Source organism: Canis lupus, chromosome 16 (assembly GCF_011100685.1).
Source record: "Canis lupus familiaris isolate Mischka breed German Shepherd chromosome 16, alternate assembly UU_Cfam_GSD_1.0, whole genome shotgun sequence".
NCBI lineage: Eukaryota > Metazoa > Chordata > Mammalia > Carnivora > Canidae > Canis > Canis lupus.
Genome location: NC_049237.1, coordinates 10721499 through 10734003, shown reverse-complemented (window position 1 = coordinate 10734003; position 12505 = coordinate 10721499). Strand labels below are relative to the sequence as shown.

The 12505-nt window shown below is 38.9% G+C and overlaps 1 protein-coding gene across 1 annotated transcript in view; it reads right to left on the bottom strand.

Annotated features, from left to right (window-relative positions):
• The window catches only part of DGKI (diacylglycerol kinase iota), a 428692-nt gene that overhangs the window by 192975 nt on the left and 223212 nt on the right, over positions 1–12505 (bottom strand). Inside the window, 2 exon segments of the mRNA XM_038559441.1 lie at positions 5472–5532; positions 7590–7672. Of these exon segments, the coding sequence (XP_038415369.1) occupies positions 5472–5532; positions 7590–7672 (144 nt within the window).

Genomic DNA, 12505 nt, shown 5'->3' with positions numbered 1-12505 from the left:
CCCATCACAAAGTCTTTCAGAGACTATCAAAAACCAAACTGTACTGAAGTAGAAAACTGCTACAAAGAGAAAGAGAGAGAGAATGTAAGCAAATATACTACAATAGCAAGAGGCATAAAAGGTTTTGAATAATCATCTGTATCTGTCCTTATAAAAGCAAAACTCTATAAAAGATCTTCAGGCCCAAAGCTGTTATTGGGGCCTCTCCCTTATCAGGAACCTGTTCCTTCTGGAAATCCAGGCTTCAGGTTTGTGGCACGCTAGGCTTTCACATTTCCCCAAATCGTCTGCACCAGCCCATCCAGCACTCGTTCAGTTAAATTTAATTAATTGTAAAACACAGTACTTAGCATATTTTCTATCACAATTGAAGAAAACTATCCAGATTGGGTGAAACCATTTCCCAGTTTGCAAGCTCCTTCCTGCCTCTGGGTTCTGAAACCCAGGGGTCCTGGGTTTTGTCCCTGAGCAGTCCCAAGGTGCCACCTGCAGCTGGTCAGTGCTGCCACCGCCTCCCCAAATCCTGCTTTAGCTACCACTAAATGTTCACCCGGTGTGTTCTGAGCAGTATTTTCATTCTGCAATGTACAAACATTAGAGGCGGCCGAGGGGTGGGAAGATCGGTGAATTGACGCTTTCTCTGAACAGACCAGGTACATGTCACATTTCCTCACATGCTGGCAAAAAGATGAAGGATGTGCATATTGAGAAATGAAAAGAAAAGGCCAGCATTTCTGAACTGAAAGATCAAGACAGCATTCACTGCCTGGGTGTCCCTTTCTAACATGTACACTTTGATTCTTCCCTTTGATATTTTTAATTTATGTTCGCATCTAGTAGTTTACAAGTCACCATGAGTTCCAAGAAACGTTTAAAGTCAGCCCTAAAGAAATCAAGATAGAAGATGAGAGAGATGGAGGTGGAGAGACAGAGATAAACTGAGGCTTTGGGAGGAAAGGGGCTTGGAATGATGTGCCTGCCACCCTGCGGTGGCTGTAGTAAGTCAGGGCATGGAGGCACCTGCTGTTTGGGGTGGATCCTCATCTAGGGAAGCCAAGTGATCAGGAAATAAGCATGAAGTGGATGGCTAAATAGTTTAATTCTAGGCCTTTGGAAAGACGTGAACATGGTTAAAGGCGGATCCCCCCCAGTTATCAAGGTCAGGAGCCAAATAGGTAGGGATCACCTTATGCCTTAAGGAACCAGCAGGAGGGGTGGGGGGTGAGTGGGTATGTGTGCCTCTAGGGTCTTGGGTTCATATGCCCTTCAATATTTAAGCAGCTATGGGGACAGTTATGGGGAGCTGGATGGGTAGAGATGTGGCCAAGGAAGGGAAAGAATATAAATTCACCACATGACAAAAAACAAACAAACAAAAAAAAAACCTAGTTTATAAACCTGAAGGTCTGATAAACCTCAAGCTTATTCTTGAGCTAGGGGAGTTTTCTTTCAGCCTAGAGATCAAAGATGAGACAAGCCCATCCAATACCCGCAACTATGTGACAGCCTTGGGATTACACTAACTGGTTACAAAGAGACCACATCTGTACTGTCCACTGTAGCATCCATGGGTCACGTGTGGCAGCTGAGCACTGGAATGTGCCCCCATACAAACTGGAGGTGCTGTTATAAGTAAAAATATACACTGGATTTTTGAAGACAGTAGAAATTGAACATAAGCTATCTCGTCAGTGGTTTTTCTATGATTGCATGTTGAAATGATAACATTTTAGATATATTACGTTAAATGAAATATATTATAAAATTAATTTCATCTGCCTCTGACTTTAAGTGACTTAGAAAACTTAAAAATGTGGTTTGTATTGTGGGTCTCCTGAACAGCAAAGGTTTGTACTGTTACAACGCTAACACTATGAAGACCCTTAGCGATGCAGATGTACCGCTTTGCAAATTTAGAAGGTCTCAAAGAAGGGTGAGGAACCTGCTGAAAATCAGAGAAATATAGGCACCCAACAAACTCTTCTGGCTCCAAGTGCAGTGCTGGAGGATGGGTTATTTAGAGGTGCAAGGAGGCAGAGCAACGCAGAACTTTGGCAGTGAAGCCAACGAACTTGTTTCCAAATTAACGTGAGACATCTATATGTGAAATAATACTCCGTGCACAAACTAGTGCAGTTAAGGGTTAATATATCCTCCTCCTAATCAGTCAAAAAAAAAAAAAAAATCCCATTCCTGATTCTGCCTGGAACCTTGTCACTATACAGACAGAATTCTGACAGCTTCTACGGTGATAGACATGCTTGCTGAGTAAAGGCTGAATGCCTCATGTCAAATGTCTACTTGACACTCTCAGGAATTCGTCTTCACTTGCCTCAAGCCAGCAAGCTTTCTTCATAAATCCATCAGGAGGTCTCGCCTTTACAGAAACTCTGCCCCTACTCAAAATTAAAAGTTTCATATCCTAAACTAATGAGATTAAAAATATCGATCACTTACCCAGAAAAACATTTCATAAACTCCAGGCATCTTTTGCAAAATATCCATTTTAACCATGTAAAGCAAAATAAAATAAAACCTGGTTTTATATAAGGTACAAGATAAGCAAAGTCTTGATTCTGAGTGATTAAATCACAGAGGGTTACTATTGAGAAAATAATTAGTACAAAATATGCACCAACTCTAGGGTAAACCTACAACTTTCCTTTTTAGGCATGCCTGTTGTGAGGGACCTGAATATAAATGTCTAGTATATTCGCAAGTTGTGTGGAAGGATGTGAAAACCGAAGCCAGGAACACAGACACAGTCCCTAAGAGGAAAAACTACCTAGAACATAAAAGAAGAGTAATATCTAGCCTTGTAGAGTACCTATTAATTATGGTACATTTAAAGAAAGGATGCTAGAAAAGACAGGCTAAGTAGGAGAACTAGGTAGTCTTCGTGTCAAAAAGGTGTTATTAATGGCACCAGGGCGTATTCACAGATATTCAACACTGTAATTGGGTCTGGTCTTTAGGATTCATTAGCAATCTATCATGTCTCACTTGTTCGTCATTCTGGGTTTTGTACCAAACACGCCATTGAAATGGTTTTCTTAAAAACCACTAGTTACCTACTAGTCTTCAAAATCAATGATAATTCTCCGGACTCTCCCTCAAGATATAACCACTACCTCTTTCTTGAAACTCCTTTGTATTTTGTTTTTGTTTTTTTCTTGACAGACTAGACTACAAGTGGTCCTTTCTACTTCTGGCTTTTCATTTGCCTTTTGAACTTTGGCCCTGACTCCCTAATCACAGGCCTGTCACAAGTGTTGGACTCGGCTCTTTTCTCTTTGTCCTTTAGGCTTTAAAACTCCAGGTTTTCTGAACAAGGGATAGTGGAAAGGGAGGTGGTGTGGGGGTTGGGGTGATTGGGTGATGGGCACTGAGGGGGGCACTTGATGGGATGAGCACTGGGTGATATGCTATATGTTGGCAAATTGAACTTCAATAAAATAAATAAAAATTTAAAAAAAAACCTCCAGGTTTTCAAATATGTCTCTACTTGCAGAGAATGCCTCAAAACCACAAAACCTAGAATATGCTTCCTATATGTGCCCACTGAGTAGAGGAAAGGGCGAAGAAAGGAGAAGTGAGAGCCAGCTGCCAGAAGGCTCCGTGATGATGGGAGAAATTTGGAAGGCGTGGCACTCCATCACTGCTGAAGTCCAAGACGTAGAGATGGAATAGGAGGTGGATGTGGATTTGAAGTCATAGCCACTTGGGTTAAGAAAGGATAAAAACTATGAATTCAGGACAGCAGGCAAATCTCCAACTTCTCTGCTGCTATCACTGAGATGGAGAAAATATGGGAGCAAATGCTAAAGTCATATAGGAAGACAAGGGGATTCTAACTTAAGGAAAAGAACCGTAGTAAATGGTCACAATAAGCTTACATTTTAAGATAACTTTCTGGGGAGAGCTGAGCTAAGAGGAACATTCTGTGTGTGTATGCTAAACATAACAAATATACTAATATATATTTAATATATTTATATATGTACACAAATACACACACACTATAGATAGATGATAGATTATAGATGATAGATAGATAGATAATAGAAAGATAGATGATAGATAGATAGATATTAAATACACATATATCCCTAGAGGATTTGCTTGAATATAATTCTACTAAAAAAGTTGGGAAAATTCCAAATCAGCCTATCCCTTAGTATATTTTCCTAGAACACTGCAACTGATTGAACTTTAATTGGTATTGTGGTAGAAAAAATTCCATGGTCAAATCGTTTTGGAAAAAACTGGATTAAATAAAGTGAAACAGGTTTGGCTTCTCAGTTGTATGAATTTATCATGAATTTTATAAGCTAATAATGTGTATTGTGAATTTTGACAAATGGTAAACACTATTTTCCCAACTGAAAAATATTTTCATCTTCATGGAGTAACATAAGGGACCAGGAAACACTGTTCTATTTTTTTTTCCAGTTGCATTTATTGGTATTTAATGTGTATCCAATGCTGCATTAAGTGCTATGAGAGATGGTTAAAAGATTTTGATGCTACCTTTGAGAATAAAGCATTCTAATTAGGGAGATTAGAGAAAAGCCAAAGATAGTTCATAATAAAACTCCAGATCCTATGGGAGCAAACTCCAAATACAGAAGAAAAAGACACCTGACAACAGAGTCTAAATGTCATGGTTCTCAATTCTTTGCCTTTTCTAAATATACCAACATAAGTAGAGAGTAAATGGAGAAACAGATGAGACAAATAGAGGAAAAAATACCCATGATATTAAACTTCAGCCCAATTCCATCTTTTCTTAAAAAATGAATACAAAGGAGACCAATCAATGATCTTTAAGGCAAACCAATGTCAGCATTCTAAGTTTTGTCTTCACTAATAAAAGAACAAATACAATAATTTTTTCCATATACTTTTATTTCATAATTGTGAACAATTATTTTTTAAAGATTAATTAATTAATTAGAGAGACAGAGACAGAGAGAGTTAGTGAAAGAGAGCATGAGCAGAGAGGGGAAGGAGAAACAGGCTCCCCACTGAGCAGGGAGCCCAACTCGGGGCTCAATCCCAGGACCCTGGGATCATGACCTAAACTGAAGGCAGATGCTTAACTGACTGAGCCACCCAGGTGCCCCAATTGCGACCAATTATTAAGAACCAAAGGAAATGAAGTATTTGGTGTTGTTGTTGTTGTTGTTTTTTTAAGAATTTAGTCATCTGTAACTTTCATCCTAATAATCTGACCAGATCTTTACCTTGTAGGACAGGAAGGGATACAGTAGAGCTGAGGGAGTAAGATATAATTTAGGAAGACCAAGTATGAATCCATTAGGACAATAACCACATCCCTTCTTCAAGCTAGGGTTCACATGACAGAGACCTATGTTTTAGGGGATTGGAAAGAGGTGGGAATGAATAAAGAAAACAAAAGAAAGATGGAAGAATAAGGAAGAGAGCTTAATTCTAATTCAAGGACCTACCGTTCCATCCCCTCCACAAGCCAGAATTCGCAGATTTGGTACTTTCCTATATAACTCAAGCCTGTAGAGGAAAAAGAACATGAAGTAAACAAAAGAGTACATCACCAGCCATCGCAGAGAGAAAACTCAGGGCAAAAAAGAAGGGAATGTCCACCGGGGAACTTGTATAATCATGAGGATAATGATGTTATCATAACTAGTTACTAAGTCATCACAAGGGTATGGGCCCCAACAACTGCATCAGAGATTGGCAGCAAAAATCTTTTGTAAATGGCTGACATTGGAATGGGATTTCAGAGTTTTATTTCCCATAATTCCTATTAATACATCAACTCACATTATTTTCTTAATTAGTTTTGACTTCCTTTTCTTTTTCCCATCATACCCCTTCTACCTTTCTCAAAGAAAATCATCATTAATCGATGGTCAGCAGTCGTTATATGTCTCCTCTTTATATTTTGTCAGCTTTTCCTGGATTTTTTTTTCAAATATGTACTTTCCACTCTTAATTCCAGGAAGTCATTTCAGAAAAACAGGGTGATAGGAGGATATCCACTAGCATTACTACCACACCTACAATTCTAGCTCTCTCTCCACTCATTCACTAACACTCAAAAACAAATTTAAACTCCCCAGCCCCAAAAGGGGAAGATTTACTGTTTTTTCTGTATTTAAAATTAGTCTACTTTAAAATGGATCATTTTTCATGTTGGCTCTTGAGAAAATAAAACTATACCACCCCTGCTAAAACATTTACTTAAGTGAAGCTGTTAGAACCTCTGTTGTAGAAAACATCACCTTTTAAACCAACTGTTTTTTTCTAGAAATATCTCCTATCTGGCCACATTCTTTATGATGATCTATGAAGCCTCTGCCTAAGTCTAACTAAAGTCATAAGATTTTAAGAAAAGCATCTGGGATCCCTGGGTGGCGCAGCGGTTTGGCACCTGCCTTTGGCCCAGGTGCGATCCTAGAGACCCGGGATCGAATCCCACGTCGGGCTCCCGATGCATGGAGCCTGCTTCTTCCTCTGCCTATGTCTCTGCCTCTCTCTCTCTCTGTGTGACTATCATAAATAAATAAAAATTAAAAAAAAAAAGAAAAGAAAAGCATCTAAAAGGGCCAAAGCTGGCATAGCAGATTTGCCTTAGTCCATTAAAATACAGAAAAAAAAATCTAGAAGTTTTATAGCGAACTCTAGTGGCAAAAAAGTTTATAGATTAAAAGAATGAGCAGAAAGTAATTTTTATATTTAATGTTCTCCTGAATATTTAAAATATATGATTTATCCATTTCATACAGGAATATTATTTCTCTAGAAATTATCTGAACTGATTACTTTGCCTGCAATATCATTACTTATTTAAAAATAATTAGTACCACTTAAGTTCTAACGTTTATCAGATGACATCCAAACTATCTTAATACATGGGTTTTAAAAAGGGAATCAGACAGTAGCAGAAACAGCTCTGCTCTTTGTTACCATGTACAGCACCACCACCACCAAAGGAAAGATAAGGGATACATGTCACCGACATCTAAACTTGATTTTCAACATTTCTAACAAAGACAATGAAATGTCTGAGAAGCTCAGAAAAGGGATTGAGCAGAAAATAAAATGTCTTCCCATTGTGATGTGGAATCGTAGGCAGATTCAATTCATCTGTCTCAAACGGACACAGACACACACACATACACACACACACACACACACACAAACATATTCATTAGCAATTATGGCCACTCTCCAAAGATATACTTAGAGTCTAATGTACACCTCCAAAGTTGTACTTGTATAGATAGGAAAATGACAAATCTTTTCTCAAGGCAGACTTGTAAATAATCTACAGACCATGTCCATGAGCAGCAAACACACTAGAAGTACACCTGGAGTTGATAACTGAGTAGCTGGGTTTGAAGGAAATTAGCCCAGTGAAGAGTAGGAGGAGAAACATCAGATGAAGCTTTAAGGGAGATGATTGCAGGGGAGAAAGTCAACGAGGGATGGTCAGAAAATATTTCACGAGGGAATCTAATAGTGAAGCTTGACTTTGCTGCAGAAGTCCTTCTCTTTGCCTAAACCAATATGGACCATGGGGGGTTTATTTCCAGACTTACGCATCTTTTGGCCCTTCCTGAGAAAGATCAAAGACCTGCCGAGGATTCAGGTACCACATGAACATCTGCAGGACTTTGGTTCCCTGTAAGAAAAAAATAATAATAAAAAGACAGTAGGAAGAGATTTCCAAATATTTGCTGCTCATTTAAAAAATAAAAATAAATCCTCTTCTCTAAAATACCACCTAATTATAAATAGCATAGAGTAGTAGTTAAAGTCATGGCTTTGGCCATCTATATACATGTTGAATATCCAGATGAGGCTTCGGTCCAACCTGTGTAATTCTGGCCAGGTTCTTCAATATCAGTAAAACTCAACCTCCTTCTCTTTTCTCTTTTTTTTTATTGAACCTCCTTCTCTTTAATGTGGAGACAAGAATGCCTAGCTCACAGACTTGTTGCAAGGATTAAACACGATAATGTTTGGGAGCACATCACAGTGCTTGGCACTCAATTAAGTGATTACTGAACAGTATCTACCGATTTTTACCATCACTCAACGTGAAAATCCATGTAGGGAAGTTATTAGCCAATCCATGTGATTTAACATCCATTTTTACTTCATTATGAAGATTACTCTTATCTTTGCATAATATGAACATAGTGTGAGCTAAGTATCATTTTATTGAAATAATTTAACTGAAGCAAAAGTCTCACAGGCTCCTCATTATTTAGTGTGTGTATATATATATACACACACACACACACACAGAGACACACACAACTTTCCTAGTAATAGTTTACTTGGACATGTTTCAATTTCCATGTCTCTAAGTCAAACAGTTCTCACATGAACATTTTTAGAATTTTTTAAGTAATTTCTAATTGGCATTTGCAGAACTGGCCATCATGGAAAAAATGCAAGGCAGTCCTGGAGATCATTTCTTCACAGTGAATTGAGCAAAGAAAAAATGAAAGAGGGATCATTTCATTAAAGCAGCATCAAAACAGCTTTAAAACTGTGTAGGGTACCCCTTTTTGGTCATTATCAACCACAGCAAACAGCATTTGATTAGTTGGGCAGTTCTTGTTCCTTATAATTAGAGTTCCTTTGTTAGCTATTATGATTGTTCTTCATGAAAATATTCCCAAGTTTGTTCACCTACTATGCCTTATCTGAGAGTCATTCTAGGATAGCAGAAACAGCATGATATTTGAGTCAGTAATAACTTGGGTGTTCTCATTAGGTGATTGTGAGTATTTATAATCCTGCAGAAATCCAGCATATTAAATAGGAGGGCAACATCCACTTTCCAGAGGATAATGAGAATTAAATGAATCAGTAATAGTTATGGATCTAACACAGTATGTGGCGCAAAATAGGCCTTTGTAAAGGTTAGTCTCTTTCTTTGTTGCTCCTTGTTAATCTATTCAGTAAATTGCACTTGAGGGCGTGAGGGCTAAAGTGTAGCTTGTAATTATCACATTGTTATGCCAGTTGTTACAGGGGCCAATGCAGGTCTTTTGTTCCACATTTCATCCAAACCTATAATTTAAAAGTTCTGCTTTATCATGTGCTTGCTATAAATTTAGGAATAACATTCTATCCTTACTTATTACAACTAATCCTTCAATTTCACCAAATGACATATTTTGCTTCCTATAAAATGCAGACATAGATTTGGATACATAATACTAGTAACAACTGGATCCTTCTCTCTCTTCCCATACTGGGCTTTGCTACCAAGTCAGTTGGGGATTCTCTCAAGTAATCTTTTATGTTTAATCGGTAACACCAGAGTCATTTTAATGACCAATTTATAAAAAATTTCCCACTGACTTGCTAGAAAAGTAATTTCCAGTTCTAAATTCCTAGAGCAATATGAGTGGTTAATGTTAATTATTCCTTTCCACTTCTGGCCATGGCACAGTGCTCGTCTCAATTTCAGCTTCTATTATGCATACGATACCAGGTAATGAACACCTTACAAAAATAAAATAAAAAGCATTTAGAGGTAGTTTTTATTTCTTTTTTTTTTTTTTTTAAGATTTTTTATTCACGAAAGACACAGAGAGAGAGGCAGAGACACAGGCAGAGGGAGAAGCAGGCTCCCTGTGGGGAGCCCAATGCTGGACTCCATCCCAGGATTATAACCTGAGCTGAAGGCAGAGGCTTAACCACTGAGCCACCGAGGGGTCCTTAGAGTTGTTTTTTGTTAAATTGAAATTTCTCCAAAAGGTTTGAGTGACCACAAAATTTTGTTTTTGCTCATTTTAAGTTTGTGATTCCTGGGACATTCTAATTATCTACATTTATCCCTTCGAGGAAGGGGAGTTAAGGCAGGCACATCTCCAGGAGGCTCTGCTGACACCACAACCCATTGGAAGGATGGCCTCAGAGCTGTGCAGGTGTAATGTGCATGGCCAGACATGTCAACCCTGTCAGACTTTTTATTCAGGGATGATAGAATTATTTCTTTTAAAAGTAGTATTTCTAAAGTATGTGTGTTATCAAAGTGTAGGGGCCTGAAAAACACTGCACTGTTTTAAATCCAGCATGGTGGGTGGAGAAAGAAAAAAAGGTCTGACACATTGAAGTCAATTATATTACCTCTGCTGTGACCTCTAGGATGAACTACTTTAGGGCTTAGGTAATTTATTCAATAGAACTGAATGGCTTGAGAAATTTCACCAGGAAAAGAGTAATTTCTTTCTCACCGACTGGATTAAACCTACTTGGACATTAACACAACTGCCATTCACTAATGCATCCCAAACATGCTCATAGTTGTGCACAAGCTACAGGCCAAATGCAAAAGCTATAAGTTTTTTTTTTGTTTGTTTGTGTTTTTTTGGAGGTTATTGTGCCAGTTTGTTTCTTCCTGCTCTTTCTCCCTCCCTGCCTCCTTTCATACACCTGCCTTTCCTCCTTGCTTTCACTCCCTCTGTGGTCAGTAAAGAGCCACTATGTTAATCCACAGGACTATGAAGACAAAAGACATAAAACTGCCTTAGGGTTCATCAAGACTTAGGGGGAAAGAAAGACACAATGGCTGAGAGCATAGAACAGAGAATCTTCATTTGCTTTCATTTTAAGGTCATATGGCAGGTGAGCAGGAAAGGAAGAGCAAGGCCATGAGCTATAACTTTTAGCCTTGGGCCTCAAATATAGGTTACTCAGGGCTTTTGGTTTGCTTATTTTCCTTTAGTCTTAAAAAAAAAAAAAAAAAAAAAAGCTGCAACTTCTCTGCAAGAGTGTTATACTTTTCTCTAAGTAAAAAAAAAAACAAAAAAAAAAAAAAAACAAAAAGCTTGCAGGTCAATTCTAGCACACTCTTGGGAGGGTTCTCATACACATTGACTAAAGAACCTGTTAAGATATTGTGAGATTGGGTATTCCTGTGGAGTGATGAATAGGTTCTTTCTGGCTCCAGATTTTGGGAAATAGGCTGGGACAGGAGAAAACAACTTCCCAGAAAACCGGTAAATTGTTCTAGAGGGAAATAAAGGAGATTCATCTACTCACCTACTAGGTTCCAGACATTGTTTTGGGCGGGAAGAGAGAGAGATGGACAAAACAGGAAGATCCTGCTCTCTAGAGGAAGTTTTATGCATTATTCATGAAAGAAAATATGATAATGACTTGGAGGTATGGAGAGTCAAGTCAATTAAGAATGAATCAGCTCAAATGGCTCATCTCTCTTCACTGAAGGCTTATAACTCTTGTATAGCCTGAAACATTTTGGTAGGTTATGAAGCAAGCCTTGGTTTATGTAACAGAGGTATTATCTAGGTCATGGCAAAAGCTGATGTGAAAGTCCTGAAGAAAAGAAAAGCTAGTGAAAGGAAGGGATGAAGAAATAATTACTTTAAACTGGCTTCAAACAACCCCAAAGGAATACCTAATTAACTTAAAAAACACAGGGGATCCCTGGGTGGCGCAGCAGTTTGGCGCCTGCCTTTGGCCCAGGGCGCGATCCTGGAGACCCGGGATCGAATCCCACGTCGGGCTCCCGGTGCATGGAGCCTGCTTCTCCCTCTGCCTGTGTCTCTGCCTCTCTCTCTCTCTCTCTCTCTGTGACTTTCATAAATAAATAAAAAAATTTAAAAAAAAAAACTTAAAAAACACATACCAGGCTCCTACTCTGTGTACATGTGTACACTCAGGAAACTCAGAAAGAGCCAAATGAAAAATAAATTAGCCTGCTAAAGATGGTCAGTGTGATAGTGGAGATACATAATGAGAAGTAGGAGTGGCCAGAGGGGACACTCTAAGCCCAAATTTTGGGATTAGATGAAGGCACCCTATATATGATATCTGAACTGTTTCTTGAAAGATGAGTGAAGTCAGCCATTTCTTTACACGTGGAGAAGAGAAAGGTGAAGGCACAACACATGCAAAACAGCAAGACATGGGAGGAGGACATTCTGACATTCTGTTCAGTTTCTGAACCATGAGGCAGAAGCGGGGGAGATGAAGCTACCCGAGTTGCAGAGGTACTAAAAGGGTTTGGCTTCCACTTTATAGGAAATAAAAGTAATTGAGATGTCTTAATCAGGGGAGCCAGACTGACATTTTGATGTATTAGTCTGGCTATCAACTAAGAAGCTAGACAGTTGGGCAGGCCCTTGACCCGTCAAAGGAGATGGGACGTTGGGGAAATAGAGCCCTCGTGAGTAGATTAGTGCCCTTATAAAAGGGAACCCAAAGAGCTCCCTCATCATTTCTTCCATGTGAAGACACATCAAGAGGACACAGTGAGAGGTCAGCCCTGTGAGAACCAGGAAATAGAACCTGACCGGCTACCATATCTGCGTTGCCCTGATTGTGGCCTCCCCAGCCCCCAGAACTATAAGAAATAAATTCTTGTTACTAAACCACCTAGTCTGTGGTGTTCAGTTAGAGCAGTCTCAGTGGAGTAAAACAGGTACCCCCACACTTCCACCAGTATTATAACTGGGAAAAGGGACTTTCC